The following is a 21,261-nucleotide window of genomic DNA, read 5'->3' as shown; positions in this document are numbered from 1 at the left end:
CCCATGGAGTTCACTTCCCTTCGAATGCATCCTATTTGACCTAACCACTCAGGTGGCATCAGCCCGTCCAGACAGCGTGCAGCAGTTGAAGACGGCAATTCACCATCACTTTCTGTTTGGGAAAGGCAACAGTTGCTGGCCTTTAACAGCAAGAACCTCAGCTTGTTAAAGAATCTGAAGCAAAACATGCAGCACAGCTTGTCCTTTTCAAAGTAATCTCTGTAGAAGTGAACCCTGGTGCTTGGCTTGTGAAAGAGACAAGGGAGTTCACCTCTGACTGTCAGGGTTTGATTAGGCAGCCTCCCCTGTATCTAACCTGACTGTTTGATGGTAACAAGCTCCATTCGCAAGAGGCTAACGGTTGGCGTGAGCAGTGTACACGGCGTAACTTACTAACTTTGTGCTGTACTGCATTTTTTGTTTTCCACCAGTCATGGTGCTGAGCTGCTATTCCGGGAGTTATAAGAGGGTTGACTCATGCCGGTCAGTAATATGCTTCCTTTAGTCGGGTAGCTGGCATGGTGCCAGGCTGCTGTGAGACTCTCGCTCAGTGGGTGGCACATGCTGGTGTGGGGAGAGCAGCGTGCAGACTTGGATCGCGCCTGCACTGCAAACAATGAGCTTTCTCGGACTCGGACTCAGCTGGTGCTGGAGGTGGAGTTGCCGTGACTTGCTTGTGTCTGTGCACCCGCATTTGCAGCCTGGTTAGACTCTGTGACAGTGAGTAATGCCTGATATTTAATTAGCACCACTGATCGAGTAGAAAAGAAAACGGAACGCCACCACAGTGTTTAAATTTAAACGCTGTCTTGACTCGTGTGGCAATCTCAGCCTGTGAGAAAGATTGTGCATCTGTGTGAGGTTTAACGCAATCAGACACCGGGAGATATGTGTGGCCAGGGACGATCCAGGTGTGTAGCAGACGCATGGCATGGAATAAAGGAGTATGACGTGAAAATCTAGACCTGTACCTGAGACACACTCGAGTCAGTGAAGTCTGCTCTTTTCTCATCTCACTTTCCTTAAGTCAGTAATTACTGCTGAAGTCATTTCTTGACTCTACATTTAAAAGAGGTTTTCACTCAGGGTCCTAGCTTCTGCATTGTCTCTCCTGGTTTTGTGAGGAATGCTTCTATGTTGCCCGCAGTGGAACTACATGAATGTCAAATTTGCCTTTGACGAATTGAAGTGTTTTGGTTGGGGCAGCACGGCGACTCGGTGGTTAGCACTGCTGCCTCACAGCGCCTGTTTGATCCCAGCCTCGGGCGACTGCTGTGTGGAGTTTGCACGTTCACTCCCTGTGTCTCGTGAGGTTCCTCCAGGTGCTCCAGTTTCCTCCCACAGTGTGCAGGTTAGGGTGGATTGGCCATTGCTAAAGTGTCCAGGGATGTGCAGGCTAGATGGGTTTATCTTTGGAAATGGAGTGTTACAGGAGATGGGGTGGGTCTGGATGGGATGCTGTTCGGAGAGTCAGTTTGGACTCGATGGGGCGAATGGCCTGCTTTCACACTGTAGGGCTTCTGTGATTAATTGGGCTCAATATCTGCAAGAAACTATATAATTGCACAGTAGGATGAATATTCATGCAGAATAAGTTCTAGCACTGGATGCGGAACATTGTAAGCACTTTTTATGATTTTAAATCAATATTTTTTCATGCAACACCTCTGTTGGTCGCTGGAAGATCTTTTGGGGGTGAGACAGAGGGGAAAAAAAAATGGCAAAATATCTGTTTGGTAGCACTGTCAGTGGTTGGTTTTCTTGAAAGGAAGTGTTAAATAAGAAAGTGTTTGTGCAGCACCTTATTATGATGAAACAATACTCAGTACGCTGCTGTTGCCTGCACATATGCTACTTTGCTTGTTTTGAGGGGATTAAGGAGTTAACAGGTTCAAGTTGGGTTGGAAGAGCAAGAATGAATCCAGGGTTTTCATTTAATATCCAGCTGTAAAGCAAGACATGGTTAGAATGCTAAGTGGGTAAGCACGAAATCAGCGGGGAATCTTTCACAGTGGTCATTCTTGCCTGCTCCGGTGCTCTGTAATTAAGAGTGGGAGAAATGAGTTGCCTGTGTCAGCAGACCCGGCAACGTGTGAGACTAACTCAGAGTTCTTCCGTTACAACTGCCCTTGACCCCGCTTACTTCTGTAAAACGTTTCGGCGAATGTCTCATTATGCCAGAAGTGGTCAAAAGAAATGACATCGACTTCACAGGAAAGTGGAGCAAAACCAAAAGTGGGGGGTGGGGGCTGGGGGGCAGTTGGGAGTTTGCAATTTTTTTTGTGTTGGAAACTTTAAAGTGTGAGCTCAGAGGGTCAGAGTCCCTACAGTGTGGAAGCAGGTGATTCACTGACCCCCTGAAGAACATCCCCATACAGACCACCCTATAATCCTGCATTTCCCATGGTAATCCACCTAGCCCGCACGTCTCTGGACGATTTGGCATGGCCAACCCACCTAACCTTCACATCTTTGGATTGTGGCAGGAAAGTGGAGCACCCGGAGAAAGTGTAAATTCCACACAGACAGTCGCCCCAAGGACGGGATTGAACTTGGATCTCTGGCGTTGTGAGGCAGCCGGGCTAACCGCTGAGCCACTGTATTGATGGGGAAGAAGTGCTTTCACAGGCAGTGGCATTGCTACTTAGAGAAGTGGGAGCAATTCTGTTGGGATAGGCTCCATTGAACCAGGCTAGAGCTGGTAGTTTGGCTGATCCTATAACTAGGGCTATGGACAGGGCTTCAAGCATGTAGTGGGGTCTGGGCATGCAGGGGGTGTGTTGAGTGGGTTCAGATGAAGAGGGGTCAGGACAACATGACTGTGCAGCGATGTACGCTAAGAACAGGAACGGCTGAAGAGTTTAGCACTAGTTGTGCATCAGCAAATAAGGCCAATGCAGGAAGTAATTAAAAGTGAAATTAGAGGTTCTTTATCTGAACGCAGGAAGGATCTACAGTGTGGTTGATGAGCTATAGGCGCAAATAGAGGTAAATGCTTTAGATGTAATCGCCGTTACAGAGACGTGGTTGTATTGTGATTGAAGGTAGGAAACAAATATTCCAAGGGTGTAAATGTTTCAGAAAGACAGACAGAGAATGGCAGGGGAAGATGGTTGGCTCTGGGAGCAAGAAGACTTCAGTGATACACAGCGTGGCCTCAAAGGTTGAATCTGTACATGCAGAAACGAGGCAACTCAAGAATCGGGGCTGATTCAGAGGGAGGTGGTAGTACAGTGATTCTGTCAGTGGTAACCTCTGGAATCCCAGCAAATGTGAGTTCAAATCTCATCCTGGCTGTTTGTTCAGTTTGAATTCAGTAAAAATCTGGAATTTAAAAAAAAGAATTAGCCTGATGGTGCCCATGTTAGCTGTTAAAAAAAGGCCAGCTGGTTCCCTAATGTCCTTTAGGGAAGGAAATCTGCTGTGCTCACCTGGTCTGGCCGACAGATCTACAGCAATGTGGTTAAATCTTAACCGTCCTTTGGGCTATTAGGTGTTGGAAATAAATGTTGGGCTTACCATCCTCATCCAGAGATCCATAATGTTAGGTGTAGGGCAATGGGTCTGGGTGAGTTGCTTTTCGGAGGGTCGTGTGGACTTGTTGGGCTGAAGGGCCTGTTTTCACACTGTAGGGAATCTAATCCTATGAATAAATTAAAGCAAAATCAGAAAATGCTGGTGGGAGTAGATTGTTAACTCCCTATTATGCAAAGGTATGAGACATTTGAATGCACTGTTTTCTCCCAATACTGAATGGGTTTTTTTTGTTTGGAAAGGAAGACGTATATATTTCTGACCACCTGAGTGTGTACACCACTTGAAAACCAGCAGCAAGTCTCTGAGTTTCATAACCATGAAAATCTTAACGCAGCTTTTCACTCACTTACCCACATTCTTTGAGACTTGAGCATAATGTAGTTTAAGGGAATATTGCAGTTTTACAAAAAGAAAGTTCAAGATGCATGTGTTTGGCTTGTCTTGGAAAGTGTTGGGTGCTGGCCCCAATGAAGTAGAGGACATCATGTGGGAAAAGCAAGCTGGATAAGTTCAATATCTGATGATGTTCGCCAGAGTCCTCGCAGGAACCTTTCAATAGCTGGACTTTCTGTGGATCATGGAATTAATGTTTTTCTTTATTCTTTCATGGAATGTGGGCATCTCTTGTGGTGTCAGAAAGCTTTGTCCATCCTTAACTGCTCCTGAGCTGAGTGACTGGCTTGATGATTTCAGGGGGCAGTTTGCCATTCAGTCACATAAATGGGTTTGGAGTCGGGTGTAGGCCAGACCAGGTGAGGATTGCAGATTTTCTACCCTAAATAGCGTTAGTGAACCAGATGGATTTTGTGCAACGTTTCATGGTCACCAATACTGAGACTAACTTTATATTCCAGATTGACTGGTTTGAACACCTGATACCAGAGCAGTGTCTGGGCTTCTGAATCACAAATGCAATGACTATGCCACCACCACTGTTGGAGGTCAGTTTGCTAATAAGTGGACTCGTAAAGGAACATCTGTGAGACCTTATGATCTTACTGTGTCTGACTCTTGAGGGATAGATGCTAATTCCTTCTTAACATGTTGTTCGGTCTGGAAGATTTGAGTTATAAAGAAAGGCTGGATGGGCTGGGACATTTTTCATTTGAGCGTGGGAGGCTGAGAGGCGGCTTTATAGAAGTTTATAAAATAATAAGGGGTTTGGGTCGTTGTCTTTTCCCTAGGATGGGGGATTTCAAGACTAAGGAGAAGAGAAAGATTTAAAAAATTTTTTTTACAAGAGAGGGTGGTTCATGTGTGGAATGAACTTCCAGAGCAAGTGGTGGATGCAGGTGCAGTCACAACGTTTAAAAAACATTCAGATAAGTATATGAATAGGAAAAGGAGCAGGCAGGTGGGACTAGTTTAGTTTGGGATTATGGTCGACATGGACTGATTGGACTGAAGGGTTTGTTTCTGTGCTATATCACTCTGTGCCTCTATAACTGCTAAAACAGCAGTGGCAGCAAAGTTGTGTCTTTCTGCAGACCAGCACTCATTGGGCGACCAATGTGGGGTGCCTTACCATCTGGTTCCTCACCAGATATGGTGCTGAGCTTTTGCAAATTGCCCGTAACGAGATTATTGTTTCCAAACATTCAGCTGGGGGACTGAGACATTCAGACAGTGTCTTGTTTCAGAATGATCCATTTGAGTCAGGAAGTACCTTTTAGGAGATGAGTAGTGACACCTGCAGTCTTTTTCCTTTTGAGATCGTCTGGAGGCTCAAAGATTACCACACCAAGAGTCAGGTGACCCATGGCAGCCACTACTGTCCATTTTAAAAAGCAAAATTAGTTTCAAACGGTTCCACATTCAATGCAGTTAATGCTGTATACTTTATGAATATGCTTTTCCATCACTCAACTAGAGTCATAGAGATGTACAGCACGGAAACAGGCCCTTCGGTCCAACTCTTCCATACCGACCACCTATCCTAACCTAATCTAGTCCCATTTGCCAGCACTTGGCACTCTAAACCCTTCCTATTCATATACCCATCCAGATGCCTTTTAAATGCTGTAACTGTACTAGCCTCCACCACTTCCTGTGGCAGCTCATTCCATACATGCACCACCCTCTGAGTGAAAGAGTTGCCCCTTAGGACACACTTAACAGTACAGCATTCAGTAATAAAGTATTGGAACTTACAATAATTGTAGTGGACAGTCTTCATGTAGAATCAGACAATCAACTTGGTAAGAGCGGTCTAGTCAATGAGCTTGTGAAATATTTATTTTGTTGGCTTTCTGGAGCAATAATTATGAATGACTAGGGATGAATCTATCTTAGATCTAGTGTTGTGTAATGAGGCAGAATTAATTAACAGTTTCATAATAAATGATCCTGTGGGGAGTAGTGATCACAATATCATTGGATACCATGTTTAGTTTGAAACTGATGTAACACAAGGAAACATGTTGAACTGAAACAAAACCAATGATGTAGGCATTATGATAAATTGGCTCAGGTAAATTCGTCAAGGGATGTGGTGGTAAATGAACTATGGGTAACATGTAAAACAAAATCAGTTCAAGATATACAATGAAAATTCATTCCATCAAAAGAAAAACTCAGCAAGCTAGATCCATCCCTCAGAATGTAAAAGATATTAGATTAAGAGAAAAGTATGATAATGTAAAGAGCAGTAGCAAATTATAATAAGCAGTGTACTATAATCAGCAAAGAGGCATCAAAGATTAGAGAAAAAGGGGCAAAAATAGAATGGGAGAGTAAACCAGCCAGGAATATAATTTTAAAAAAAGAGTTCAAATAAGCATATACAAAGGAATAGAGTAGCTATTAGTAAGGTTTGGTTCCTTAGGAGCAGAAATGGGAGAAATTATAAGGAGGGATAAGGAAATAGCAGACACATTGCACAAATAACTTTTCTGCCTTAACATTAGACGACTCTAGTTGCCCATAAGAAATTGAGACAATTTTAGGAAACAAAAATGACCGAGGAGATTAGACTAATTAATATCAGCTGAGGAAAAGTATTGGAAACGTTTAAGGGACTAAAACCCCTGAGACTGCGTGGTTTCTATCCTAGAATTCAAAAAGTGATAGATTTGGGTTTGCTATCTATGATTGTCTAAAATTCATTTGAATCTACATTTTTTTTTGTTTTTGTTACACTTTCAACAGTTGACACTATGTCCGAGTCAACATATTCCTCCACAGCTGATCAGCTTTTTATTATACAGCCTGCCCAAATCATGACTTCAGTGTCATCACTCAAGGACAGAACTTAATGTTTCAAAATGCCCACCTTAACTAGTTTGAATGTTTACTAATTTACTGAATGTTTACCATCAGAAATTTACCTTTACCTCTACCAATGTCATCTACTGCATCCTTTGCACCCGGTGTGGTCTCCTCTACATCGGAGATACAGGACGCCTTCTTGCAGATCGTTTCAGAGAACATCTCTGGGACACCCGCACCCACCAATCCCACCGCCCTGTGGCTGAATACTTCAACTCCCCCTCCCACTCAGTCAAGGACATGCAGGTTCTGGGCCTCCTCCATTGCCAAACCTTTATCACCTGACACCTGGAGGAGGAATGCCTCATATTTCACCTTGGGACCCTGCAGCCACACGGAATGAATGTGGATTTCAACAGCTTCCTCATTTCCCCTCCCCCTACATTATCCCAGTCCCAATCCTTGAACTCTGCACCTCCCTCCGGACCCGTCCATCACTCCTCCCATTGACCTTCACCTTCTCCCTCACCTTCATCCACCTATCGCTTTCCCAGCTTCCTGCCCCAACCCCACCCTACTCTCATTTATCTCTCAGACCTAACCCACAAGCCTCATTCCTGATGAAGAACTTATGCCCGAAACATCGATTCTCCGACTCCTCAGATGCTGCCTGATGTCGCTGTGCTTTTCCAGCACCACACTCTCAACTCTGAGCTCCAGCATCTGCAGTTTTCACTTTCTCCTGAATATTTACTAACCCCACTTACAGTTGAAATACTAAATTAAATTTTGACTCCTGTGTGCCATATTGTACAAGATCAACTAGTCAATTTGTCTGTGTCCAATAAGTCTCATATTCGTTGGTCCTACCAATTCATCTGACTTTGAGGTAATAACCTGAAACTCATCTGAAAAACACATCTCTACGCCAGTGGAGTGTGGATACATCTCAGATCTTTATGGAATCCCTGCAGTGTGGAAGCAGGCTATTTGGCCCATCGAGTGTTCACTGACCCTCTGAAGCATATCCCACCCAGACCCAGACCCTATCCCTGTAACCCTCCATTTCCTATGGCTGGTCTACCTAGCCTGCACAAACTTGGACACTCTGAGCACCTTCCATCTCCAATGAGCACTGCAGAGGTTAGAGTGTGTCATCAGATCTGGGCACAACATTGAAATTCAACCTTGTAAGCTTGCTTTTGAATATCTGCATTTAGTTACACTGCCCCTTTAAGGGGCTATCATTGGTTTATTTAGTTCATTATTTGTATTGGTTTCCAAAAGAGAGTGAGGAGCAAACTTGCAGTTTGTAAATATGGGGTTTGCAAATATTTGCAAGTGCAGGATCTGTCATGATCTCAGCATGCTCTCAAGTATTTTATGACCATCAAAGTGCTTCCTAGTTCTCAATTGTAATGGAAGAAAGTCAGCAGGCAATTTGCACCTACACTCTCTCAGGCAGTAAAAAAGATAAATGAGCAGATAATCTGTGCTCCATGTTGCTAGTTGAAGGGTAAATATTAGCCAGGAAACTGAGAAGAATTCGGAAAACAGTGCCACAGGGCCTTTTATATCCAAAAGACACACTGATGGAAACATGATGTCGTATTTCAACCAAAAGATGGATTTCTCTCTGATACATTGGGAGCCGGAATAGCTGCTTATTTTGGGGTCTCTGTCCTCTGTGTCAATAGTGCACACTACTGTAGCCTCACTAGCAATCACCTCAGTAACATCTTGTCATGAAATCAGTTTGACAATTGTGTACAAGTTTGCATTGAGCCCAGTTGTGCTGTACAGAATTGTCCTGATTTGTTTAAATTGATTAGGAGAAAGTGAGGACTGCAGATGTTGGAGATCAGAGCTGGAAAAGCGCAGCAGGTCAGGCAGCATCCAAGGAGCAGGAAAATCGACGTTTTGGGCATAAGCCCTTCTTCAGGAATGAGGAAGGTGTGCCAAGCAGGCTAAGACAAAAGGTAGGGAGCAGGGACTTGGGGGAGGGGCGTTGGGAATACGATAGGTGGAAGGAGCGTCATGTTGCCATGGTCTGTCGATGGAGGAGTCCAAGGACCTGCATGTCCTTGGCGGAGTGGGAGGGGGAGGTAAAGTGTTCAGCCACGGGGCGTTTGAGTTGGTTGGTCCGGGTGTCCCAGAGGTGTTCCCTGAAACGTTCTGCAAGTAGGCGGCCTGTCTCCCCAATGTATAGGAGGCCACATCGGGTGCAACGGATGCAGTAAATGATGTGTGTGGAGGTGCAGGTGAATTTGTGTTTAAATTGATTCCTAGTTTGTAGTCTTGCTTACCAAAATCAGAAAGGAAATAGCTGGTGTTGGAACTAAACACACTGCATGAGGCTGGGTTGTACATAGGAGGTTTCATGACCTCCGAACACTGACTGCAATGTGTTTCCAGTCAATTGAGCACTTTTGAAGTGCAATTAATAATTTAAGAAAGGCAACTACCAAATGTGCACAGCATGATCCCACAAACAGTAAACGTGATTAAATGATTTGATACATGTCAGACAGGGCACGAAGAGAAGTTCCCCCTGCACGTCTTCAGATAATGTTGTACAATATTTTTTTTATTGGCTGATTTGAGCTTTGGTTTAATACAGGACTTCCCAAAAGGTAGACCGCAGGTCCAGTGGGGGTTGTGATTGAGGTTATGGGGTTATGAGCTCCAAGGTAGCAACGGTTGTCATGCAGCTCTGACGAGTTGTCCACAGCTGCGAGGTCCCTTTAAGACCTTGCTTTTATTTTGAAAACTGATTCCTGCTGCACCAAAGTCAGTAAAAAGGTAGATTTTTGGAGACTGCTGTAGTTTTGCCCTCCTTTACTGTCAGTTCTTAACGACGGGGGTCACAGCAATTTTCAAGTCTTGAACTGAGATCGCAGTGGAAGGGAGAGGGGGAAAACATTGGGAAGGGCTAGTTTGATATCTCATGCAAAGGACAACAGCTCCAAGTAATACAGCACCACCTCAGTACTGCACTGGAGTGCCATCTCAAGTTTTACACATGATTCTCTGGCATGAGCCTTGTATCCCTGAAACTAACCATGTCTGAAACCTTTTAAGTAGCGCGTTGAGATGCAACTCAAAATGTTGACTGCTTTTGTCATAAGGAAGCGATGAAGGTCCCGCTTATAAGAGCAATGTGAAACAAGGAAGCTGGTGACGCTTAGACTGAAGGCTGTATTTTTGGAATTGGTGGTGGCTTTTTCCCGCAGAGCAAATGTGGTCCCCTCTGATTTGCATTTGTACCTTTGACGGGACATGTTATCTATGCAGTGCTCTCGTCAGGGTGGAGCTAGACTTGCAGGACAAAGTAGGATGCTGTGCAGCAATAAAATGCGATAAGATTAATGGCACATTTTAAACCCCTTGATATCTCCCTCACACAGTTGATGCTGACAGTTTAAAAATACGTATTTAACAATAATGGGAATCGAGCTGTTTTAGGACTGGTGAGTCTTTAGTGGTGTTCTCTATGCGTCTGCTTGTGTTTTTTTTAAATATGGTTTGCTGGCTGATATTTCTTAAGCTGTGGTCTTTTTGAGTGCTGGTAACTTCCAGTTAGATATTCTCCAACCAAAACTCCAGGCATTGAGTGGTGGTAGGTTGTTTGAAGTGATATATTAAACAAAGATTACTGTTAAGTATTTCACCTGCAACCCCTTCGAAAAGATAAAAGTCTTAACAGCAATCTGGGTTTGTTCAATATGTCGTTGCAGTTGCATGACACTGTGATCTTTTGCTATAAATTCTGTATCTTATGGTCCTGCTCCACAGCCACCTGATGAAGGAGCAGCGCTCTGAAAGCTAGTGCTTCCAAATAAACCTGTTGGACTATAACCTGGTGTTATGAAATTTTCAACTTCTTTTGCTTTTTGATCGTGCTCCTCTCCCTCTATCTAACTGACCGTGTGTGTGTCTCTCTCTCTGTCTCTCTCTCTCTGTCTCTCTCTCTCTGTCTCTCTCTCTCTGTCTCTCTCTCTCTGTGTGTCTCTCTCTCTCTCTCTCTCTATCCTATTTTACCTCATCATGCCTCTCCAGTTTGCTTTATGTCTCTCAAGCAACTTCAAACCATTCCAGATCTCGTACTGTGTAAAGTTGAATGTTAACACAAGTGTCCAAGGAAATGCAGATAATAACAGCCTAAATGACCAGTAGCTTTTGTGAAAGAAATGTGTGAGGAACACCTTCTAATCTCATTGAACCTGTTGATTAATTAGGATATGGAAATGCAGAGTCAAGGGTTAGTGCTCAAATAGTAATGTAAATTGTCTGCTACACGTGTAGTGATCTAAGAGATCACATAGTCATCCAGCGTGGAAACAGACCCTTCGGTCCAACTCATCCTTGCTGACCATATTCCCAAACTAAACTGGTCACATCTGCCTGCGCTTGGCCTATATTCCTCTAAACCTTTCCTATTCATCTACCTGTCTGAATGTCTTTTAAATGTTGGGATTTATTACCATGTGTTCTGGACTATAGTGAAAAGTGAAAAGATTTAACACTCACAGGCACCATCTTGGATTTTTAAATAAAAAGCAAGAAATTAAGGCAAGAGATTTGGAATTTGTCCAGTTCTCTCCAGCTGATGACACCCGTCTAAGGGCTCAGTTCCCACCCGTTTGTAGGGCCGCAATCTCCCTGGCTCTGTCTCCTGACATTGGACATTGGCCGGACCCTGGAACCTCAACCCTTGCCCCTGCGGCCTTGACCTGCCTGTCCGAGATGAGGCCTGCTCCGGTCCTCAACCGTCACCTCCGCTGACGCTCCTACTCCGATCCCAGAGGACAAACCCATGACGGAGAGTGGCTGCTGGTCACTATTGTAATGTTGTAACTGAATCTGCATCTGCCACTTCCTCTGGCAGTTCATTCCATACACGTGTGAAAACATTGCCTCTCATGTCCCTTTTACATTTTTCTCCTCTCGCCTTAATTCTATGCCCTTGAGTTTTGAACTCCCCCATCCTGGGGAAAAGATCTTCACTTTATCTATGCCCTTCATGGTTTTATAAACCTCTATAATGTCACCCCTCAACCTGCAATGCGTTAGTGGCAAAAACAGCCCCAGTCTCTCCTTATTACTCAAACCCTCCGGTTCCTGCAACATCCTGCTAAATCTCTTCTGTACTCTTTCCAATTTAATAAAGTCCTTCTTAAAGCAGGGTGACCAAGGGTTTAGAGAAATCAGGGTGGGATGGAGGTGCCTGGAGATACTTGAATATACAAGTGATCATATTTACTTTAAAATGTTATTAGAAGCGCGCCCAGTGTGCATCATTGAGCATAGCGATGATGGATGGATGATATGTCTGAACATTAGAATGTAGGAGACAGTAACATCTGCAGATGCTGGAGATCAGAGTGAGAATGTGTTGCTGGAAAAGCACAGCAGGTCAGGCAGCATCCGAGGCCAGACCCTTCATCAGGATTCCTGACATGTCGATTTTCCTGCTTCTTGGATGCTGCCTGACCTGCTGTGCTTTTCCAGCAACACACTCTCAACTCTGAATATTAGAATGTGGGCAGCGAAGATTTGGCTAAATTTACAGAGGATGGGTGATGGGAGGATTGACAGGGCTGCATTGGAATAATTGATGGAACAAAGCACTGGAAAGAGTTTGCACTCAGGGACTCAGGTAAACCAAGGTCAAGTGAGAGAGAGGATATGCGTCATAGAACATAGAACAATACAGCACAGAACAGGCCTTTCGGCCCTCAATGTTGCGCTGACCTGTGAACTATTCTCAGCTCGTCCGCCTACACTATCCATCATCATCCATGACCAAAGCATCAAGGTCAGTTTCAGGCAGGAGATTTCAACCATTCCTTGATAACTGAGTGAGAGAAAGGCAGCTCCAGTTCAATGTTGGTGTACAAACACTAATTCAGCAGAGTTATAGACAACGCAATCACGCACAATATTTAACTGCAGTGAAAATAAACACTTAAGGGTGCTGCTTTTCAGAGAGATTGATGGTCAGTGTAAGGAAATTGTATTCTTGTTGTATTAAGTGCAATTCTGGTCATGTAGTCACGTGGAAAGAATTGCTAAAAAGGGAAAGCAGCACCTTCTTCTCAGGCTGTGTAAACTGTTTTCAGTTGCTTTCTTGTATTTCAGTCCTGATGCACCCAAGTGGAGAAACTTTGTCTCTCTCTTAGGCGCCATTTAAGTTTTGTACCTTTTAAGTACGTACACAGAAGTAAAATTATTTTTACAAAATATTTTATATTTTCAAGAAGTCTTTTTTCTTCCCAGTTGCGATGGTGTAAGTTTGGCCTGCATTCGTTAGAAAAGCAAAATATTGCGGGGGGCTGGTTAAAAGAATTGACAAAGGTGAACTGGGCAATAATTTGCTCAACTGGAGACTACAAAACTAGAGAAAGCAACATTGAAAAGTAGGAGGCTCAGAGTGTGAGGGGTGAGGGCTGTGAAACATGCAGTAGTGGACTTCAGAAGGTCCTAGGAATGAATGCTACAATTGGTCTTGCAGGAGAAAGGAAGTGAGCAGGTCTTGTGAGATCATACAAAGAACAAGGATTTTTTTGAACTAAATTCCTATTGCTAAAAACTTGGAGGAAAGGGGAAAAATGAGTTCCAGGAAAGGTGATGGGCGTATCTATAGTAGAGATATGAAGGGATTAGGGCAGAAGGTCAGTGTACACTGTTAATATGATAGAAATCAGCAGGTAGTGGTTTTAAATAAAGGCAGTCATGAAGAAAGAATTTGTATTTTCTATATCACTCTGTAGGGAATTAATTACTTTTGAACTGTGGCTGGCTTTGTAATATAGGAAATGCACATAGCAAGATCTTGCAAAAATTGCTTTGCTAATAATGGTATTGTTTATTTTTCAATACCTGTTCAGGTAAAATTATCCAGTACAATATCGGCTCAGGCTTGGAGGGCCGAAGGGCCTTTTCCTGGACTGTAAATTTTCTTTGTTCTATTATTCCCCAATCTCCCTGCTTTTTGTGCTGCTTTAGACCCACCGGAAGGAGTAGATTAGGCCTCTGTTTAACTTCTCATCTAAAAGGCTGCTCCTCAGACAGTGCAGCTCTTTGTTGATCATAGAATCCCTACAGAATGGAAGCAGGCCATTCAGCCCATCGAGTCACACATACGCTCTGAAGAACGTCCCACTCCTGTAACCCTGTGTTTTCCATGTTAATCCACCTAGCCTCCATTACTATTGGCAATTTAACAAGGCCAATCCACCTAACCTCACATCTTTAAACTGTGGGAGGAAACCGGAGCACCAGGAGGCAACCCATGCAAACACAGGGAGAATGTGTATACTCTACACAGATAATTGCTCAAGGGTGGGTCCCTGGTGCTGTGAGGCAGCAGTGCTAACTGCTGAGCCATCATGGGATTTGGAATGAAAGCAAACATTCATGAAGAAATGAATGCCACTGGCTGGACCAACATTTTCCTAATTGTCCTTGAGAAGATGCTGTTGAGCTATATTCTTGCTGCAGTCCGCAAGTTGTAGGGACAGACACTGTGGGTTAGGAGGTGAGCTCCAGGGTTTTGACCCAGAGCCAGTGAAGGAGTGGCATTGGAGTCCCTAGTCAGGATGTTGTGTGTCTTAAAGGGAAACCTTTAGATAGTGGGAGTGTTTCCATGTGGCTTTATTTGTCTCCTGAGGTGATAGAGGGTCATAAGTTTGGGGGTATATTGCACCTCACTGGGGTAAAATGTTGGAAATCAAACCTTACAATTTCTGGAGTCACCTTCAAATGTAAAGATTTCATAAAAATACACAAAAGTCTCCAATTTACCTACCTTTTAGATATAAGCTGACAGAAACATCAACCAGGTTTCTATATTTAAGGATTAGTATTTATTAAAATAAAGACATATCAGTTACAGGTAAACAGTTATGAACCATTGGCTTACAACTCTAGTGGTTAAAATTCTAACGCCCTTGTAAACCACCCCCAAAACACACATACAGACAGGAAAACATTGGTGTTCTAGATGGAGGGAAAGACTAGGAATTCAGTTTATTGGACCTTATCCCCATCACTGAGATGATCCTTTTGGCTTGTCAGAACCATTACTTCTTAAACTGCCATTTATTTTCACTTGCAGGAGGCAGCACAAGCTAGTATTAAAGTGATGGAAGGTGTCGTCAACACTGCTATCAAGTGGCGCCTGCTCATTGATGCCCAGTTTAGGTTCCACCAGGACCTTGAGCTCCTGACCTCATTACAGCCTCGGCACAAACTAGTGTCTGCGCAAGTGTGAGAGCATGGATAGGGTGAATTGTGAAGGACCTCTCCCCAGAATAAGGGAGTCCAAACTAGAGGGCATAGATTTAAGGTGAGAGGGGAAAGATTTAAAAAGGACCCAAGGGGTAACATTTACACGCAAAAGGTGGTGCATGTGTGGAATGAACTACCAGAGGAAGTGGTGGAGGCTGGTACAATTACAATATTTAAAAGCATCTGGATGGGTATCTGGATCAGAAGGCTTTAGAGGGATATAGGCCAAATGCTGGCAAATGGTTCTAGATTACAGGTCATTCTGATATAATGCGTGTTTCGTTACCGTGAATTCGCTGTAACGCGATTAATGATTTGGGGACACTATTTCTAAAGCACAAATTTATAAAATGTGTATTGGCTATGACACAATTAAATCGCTGACACTTTAAGTGCTGTTTCTAAACCGCAATGTTTCATTGACATGGGGTTGCACGAGAACACAACCATTGCATTATCGAAGAACAAGATGTAATTTTGGATATCTGGTCAGCATGGATGAGTTGGACCGAAAGGTCTGTTTCCGTGCTGCACTTCTCCATGGCTATAGTCCAGTTCACAATCTCACTCTGTGTTCAACTTGTTCTCTTTTTCTCTCCCCCCTCGCGCCTCCCTCCCCCCCCCCCCCGCAGGACTTTTATCCACACGGAGGTTAAAGATGGAGTCCCTTCGAAGTTGGCGGACTCTCTGAGATGGTCGGTGGGAGCACGCAACTGGATGCACTGGCGAATGCGCGACGACCCGAGCCTCCCCGATTCCAGCACTGCCCGCCTGACCAGCCCACGCACTTCCGCCCGTTCCGCAACCGGGAGCGGGAGATTGTCAACAGGACCCTGCGCTTCCTGGACGAGAGTGGATTTTACTGGGGCCCGCTCACTGTGGCTCAGGCTCACGCCTTGCTGATGATGGAATCGGTGGGCACTTTCCTAGTTCGGGACAGCTCTCAGGCCAACCACCTGTTCAGCTTGAGCGTCCAGGCTGAGAACGGACCGGTCAGCATGCGGATCCTGTTTGAGAAGGAGCACTTCTGGTTCAACGGTGCCTGCTTTGACTGCGTGGTGAAACTTCTGGAATACTGTGTGGACAGCACCCAGGTAAAGCCCTTCAGGTTTGACTGTGGGGTCTCTGTGGTTTTTTCCAAACCCTTGAGGAAAAACCCCATCCTGAATCTGAAGCAGTTGTGCAGGAAGAACATAATCGGCCATTTTGGCATTGAAAGCGTGCGGCAACTTCCTTTAGTGCCCCGGCTGCAGCAGTACATGGAGGAATTTCCGTTCAAACTGTAACTGAGGGACCGCCGGGATTTTCTGTTTGGAATTGATCGCTGGTGGAGATTGGGAGTTTGGAGGAAGGAGTGCATCCACACCCAGCGAGGAGCACCAGGTTCTTGGGGATGCCACCAACGTCCTCCTGGTTGCGGTGTTCCCTTTGCCCAGATGATGTGACCCAGACGTAGGAGTGCCGTTGGCCAGTGGATGTATACGGGCAGTGTACAGTCAGGAAGGGTGCACATCGAGAGCCGAGCAAGCTCCCGAGCACTTACTGCCTCAAGTAGGAGGCTGGGAAAAGACGCCGGCATTTTCAGTCAATCATTTCTGAAGGATATGGAGACATCGTTTTCATTCTTTCAAAGAAGACCTTGTCTTGTGGTTCCTTTTGGAGCCAGCACTGAGGAGTATTTAGTTATTCAAAAGCATTAGTTTGCAGAATTTTTGTCAATTATTTTAATGTTATATATTCATATCTATATTTTAATATGTAATTAAACAGTGAACTGGTTTGTTAGAATGCAGTTTGTCAACAATCTGGTACAGAAGGAGAGACTGGTCAGAATTGAGTTACTGAAGCCCCATTCATCTTCTGATCAGCCTGTTCTTAACTGTCATGACACAGGTCTGGGGCAGGTGGGACTTGAACCCGGGCCTCCTGGCTTAGTGGTGGGGACACACCACCACACCATAAGAGACCCAGTTCCATCAGCTGCTGTGGTGGGCTTTGGACCCATGTCTCCAGGGTGTCACCGTAAGCTTTAGAATTGTTTGCCCAGTGGTGTTAGCGCTACTGTACTGTTGCCTCTCCCATTCCTCCATTAGGGCAGCACCGTGGTTAGCACTGCTGCCTCACAGCGCCAGGGACCCGGGTTCGATTCCAGCATAGAGAGACTGTGCAATCTCCGCACAGACATTCTCCCCGTGTCTGCGTGGTTTTCCTCAGGGTGTTCTGGTTTCTTTCCACAGTCCAAAGATGTGCAGCTGAGGTGGATTGGCCATCGGAATGCAGGGTTACGGGCAGAAGGTAGGGGACTGGATCTTATACGGATGCCCTTCAGAGGGATCAATCTGGACCTGATGGGCCAAATGGCCTGTTTCCACACTGTCGGATTTTATGATCCATGTCGATTGTGTATTATGAGTGTTGCAAGCGTCTTGCAGCAAGGCCAAAGTATGTTGGGGGTGAATTGGGTCAGCTTCTGACAGGTCAGCCCTATGTAACCCACCTGCACTCATTACTCAATCTATTACGTAAAGAAGGGTGGCCTGGATAAGCAAGTAACTCCTCCCTTGCCTTGTCAGCCACCCTGATCCCCAGCGTGAATCTGCCTCTTTGATAACGGGAAAGCAAACATTGCCACAAATGTAGAATGTTGGAAAAAGGAATCTATCGTACAGACAAGATCACCCAATGATTTCTTAATTATTCCAATGAAAATATCTAAATCTGCTCAGGTCACCATGCAGTTCAATGGACCATCCCTTTGATTGGATTCCAAGCCGAAACTCACTCTGTGATCTCTGTTGTTTGTCAGTCCGGAACCCTTATTCGATTCCACCATAATTACTCTGTGGTTCCATACTCATGGTTTGTTTATTCAAGTCTGTCGAACAGTTTTGATTTCTCACAATGAAGCTGGCTTTGTTCCCCCATCTTGATTCTGAGTTTATGTCAAACCCCAGTTAGAATCTATGCAGAAAATTAATCCTAACCTCTGCTGTCTCCAGTTAATAAGCAAGGTTAATAAGCACTTCTACACTGGGAATCAAAATCAACTTTTTGCTCCTAAAAGTTTTATTTGAATAGTATTTCTTAATAAAGAAAGTAAAAGGTTTTATGAAACAAGTCTTTTCTTAATGATTTATTGCGAATTTCGAGGTTAATAATGGAAGTGATAATTACCAATTGCAGTGAACAACAACAGCTTCTGACAGCCTAGATCAATGCTGTAGGAGCCTATCATTTGGCACTGATATGATCTATGGACAACTCAACTGATGTCCCATGGATGTTAGAGTTCCCCATTCAACCCAGAACTAAATCCAGATAGGAAGAAAAGTTCGGTTTGGGGTCCAATATCTACAGGGTGAGAATGTGTCACTTCTACATTCAGTCAAACTGAATCAATCAGACCTCTATTTAAATAGAAAGATCGGGTCATTTCTACGCATTTCACTCCTGGGACAGACTGCTGAAAAACTGCTATGCTCTTGAGCAGGTGACAATCTTGAGAGAGAATGATTGGCATTTATTGGGTGATGGGCTAGCCTCGAGGGCAATTAGGTTTGGTCGACAGACAGTGGCCTTGCCAGAGAAGCTCACGTTCCACCAAAGAATAACAGAAGAGCTTGTGAGAATTCTCTCCGACGTGTGCTTGGATACTGTAGAAGTTTGTATCGTTGTCCCAAGGCGTTGCTGTTTTTTGCAGCATGGTTAATAATTTCATGTAATTTGAAAAGGGCAGTGTCTGGCTTACATAGTGGTTCCTCCCTTTTTATTCGTGACATTTCTGTGTGCTAAATACCAAATTTGCACACAATCATAATGCAGTTTCAAAATTCCCTCTCTAATGTCCAAACACTTCGGCTTTCCTGAAGACCTCATTCTCTATGCTCAGCAACCATGTGCTCACTCTGATTCTATATCCATCAAGCAAAACTGCACCCAACTTTGCTCCCAAGTCTGGCCAGCCAGTGAGCATCAGACTGCATACTGCTTGGGCTCTATAATGGCTAATGACGAGCCAGCAAGAAAATATATCAACCTGCTCAGTATCGATAGGGCTAGATCTCAGGATTCTTATCTAACCAAGTCCCCCTGAGCTGATTCCTTCCATGACACATTGCTAGTCAAAGTCACCCAATGCATCCCTCAATAAATGAGGTCCCTTAGGTTTGATTTGAGCTAGCTTCATTAATAGTTGGAGGTAAGATGTTCAAACTGACATGGGTAACTTGAGGAGGTGAAATTTAGTTAAAGTTAACCTTGTAAGTTAGTTTTTTTTATTGGTTCATGGGATGTGGGTGATGCTGACTTGCCCATTCCTAATGAGTCAACCATATTGTGATGGGTCTGGAGTCTCATTTAGGCCAGACCAGGTAAGGACAGCAGATTCCCTTTGTCAAAGGCATTAGTGAATCAGATGGATTTTTACAATAATTGAGAATGGTACATGGTTGCTAGCTTTTCATTCCCATTTTATTGAATTTAAATTTGACCATCTGCCATGTGGGATTTAAACCCAACATCCCCAGAACATTAGCTGAGGGCTTCTGGATTAGCTAGTCCCGTGATTTTACCACTACACACCACCTCCCAATCGCGGATGTAAGAAAGAAACAGATAGGACAGACAGCATAGATCTTAGCTACTGCCTTTCCAGTTCCAAGGAAGAGAAATGCTGATTTCTCTGCACACAGGTAACCAGAGCTTTTCCAGCAATTTCTGCTTTTGTAACTTTGACTCTGCTGTTGTCGGATGGAGATTAGAGGTAGTAAAAGTATAGGCCCGGAGTGACAGGAAAGAATTGTGGTCATTCATTGAGTGCACAACTGAGTGGATAAATGAGCCTAAAACGGTAAGAATCTTAGAATCATACAGCAAAGAGGGAGCCTATTCAGACCATTGTGTCTGTGTCTGTTCTTGGACAGCGCTGGTCACTTATTCTCCTGCCTTTTCTCTCAAACTGTTAATTAGTTTTATTCTTCAAGCATCCACCTTCACTTTGAAAGCTGGTTTGGGGCCTACTCCCACCCGTGTGGCTGACCGGACATTTGCATCTGAACAACCCTACCCATTGGGAAGCCAGTTTCCTTGCCCAGCCCCAATTCTTTTGACAATGTTGAACTGTACCCTCCAGTTCCCAGAACATTTGCACCCAAGTTTCCTAATCTGATATAGGCCAAAATTGTACATGTTTATGAATGGAAGTAAATCCTTTCCCATACCCCTTGATAATGTGGAGAGGCCGGTGTTGGACTGGTGTGGACAAAGTCAGGAGTCGCATGACACCAGGTTATTGTCTAGCAGGTTCATTTGAAATCACAAGCTTTCATAGCGCTGCTCCATCAGGTGATGAATTTTAAGTGAACCTATTGGACTATAACCTGGTGTCATGTGACTTCTGATTTTGCGCCCCCACCCCCCTTGGCGCCACATTAAAACCGAACCGTCACATTGTGTGACAAATTCCACAAAAGACACTACGAATCTCGCGTAAACCAGACACTGCTGTTCAAAAACAGAAACAAATATTTTAACACAATTGTTTTGTTTGACATGTATTTGTAATTCATTACAAATTAAGTTTCCCTTTGCACCAAGTGCAACTTAGCTGCTCTGTTTTATTGTGTCATTTAACACATGTACAGAATATTTATTTGTGAACCAAATAAAGATATTTGTGTTAAAGTGTCTCGCTGCCTTTGGTTTGTTTTGCGTGTGCCCTCCTGGATGGTGTAATGGTGGACGGTGGGCAATGGAAGGGTTCTGTGAAGCAGATGGTGGAGTGGCTAACTTATTTTTATAAAAAATGTGTTTTTTCTTCATCAATGCCACAGGCCCTTTGGAATAAAGACTCTGTGGAGGCAATGAGAGAATGTTTCTCCTCTAAGCAAAAGCTTGCCCTTATTGGCATGATTCAGAAGACTGCTCCACGCTAATGACCTTATGTTCAATTCCAATGAATGCATTCAGATCCTAACCCTTAAGGAGCTTAGTGGGGAAACACCTTCACTTTTTGCGATAGAAAGTCTGGGTTTAAACCCCCCCTGAGTGGGTGGATTGTCCATCATCTTTGCCTGGTTTTAATGGAACAACAATTAACTCAAAATATTGATGGTGGGCCCCCTGTTGGTATGGTGATGGGGCCTGCTCAATTTTGCAAGTAGCTTACTCTCAGTGTGACTTGCTTCAGATGACTGAAACCTTTCGAATATGGAAATTGGGGCCCTA

At 44.2% G+C, this 21,261-nt stretch overlaps 1 protein-coding gene across 7 annotated transcripts; it reads left to right on the top strand.

Annotated features, from left to right (window-relative positions):
- The first annotated feature begins 318 nt into the window (after positions 1 to 318).
- LOC122547679 (suppressor of cytokine signaling 1-like) lies at positions 319 to 20,348 on the top strand. 7 transcript variants are annotated; one of them, XM_043686279.1, is made up of 3 exons: positions 510 to 720; positions 4,392 to 4,478; positions 15,669 to 20,348. In XM_043686279.1, exon 3 carries the CDS (start codon positions 15,729 to 15,731, stop codon positions 16,320 to 16,322), a length of 594 nt encoding a protein of 197 aa, XP_043542214.1. In that variant the 5' UTR covers positions 510 to 720; positions 4,392 to 4,478; positions 15,669 to 15,728; the 3' UTR covers positions 16,323 to 20,348. The 7 variants fall into 7 exon arrangements, with proteins under 7 accessions (XP_043542216.1, XP_043542214.1, XP_043542212.1 ...); XM_043686281.1 differs by lacking the exons at positions 510 to 720; positions 4,392 to 4,478 and adding an exon at positions 319 to 483; XM_043686277.1 differs by lacking the exon at positions 4,392 to 4,478.
- Positions 20,349 to 21,261: the final 913 nt, after the last annotated feature.

The sequence above is a fragment of the Chiloscyllium plagiosum genome, unplaced genomic scaffold (assembly GCF_004010195.1).
Source record: "Chiloscyllium plagiosum isolate BGI_BamShark_2017 unplaced genomic scaffold, ASM401019v2 scaf_12824, whole genome shotgun sequence".
In the NCBI taxonomy this organism is placed as follows: domain Eukaryota; kingdom Metazoa; phylum Chordata; class Chondrichthyes; order Orectolobiformes; family Hemiscylliidae; genus Chiloscyllium; species Chiloscyllium plagiosum.
Note: the sequence above shows the minus strand (reverse complement) of the source record. Positions and strands in the feature narration are given on the sequence as shown.

Coding starts and splice junctions, on each gene's coding strand:
- LOC122547679 (XM_043686281.1), top strand. CDS start 15,729: ATGGTCGGTGGGAGCACGCAACTGGATGCACTGGCGAATGCGCGACGA.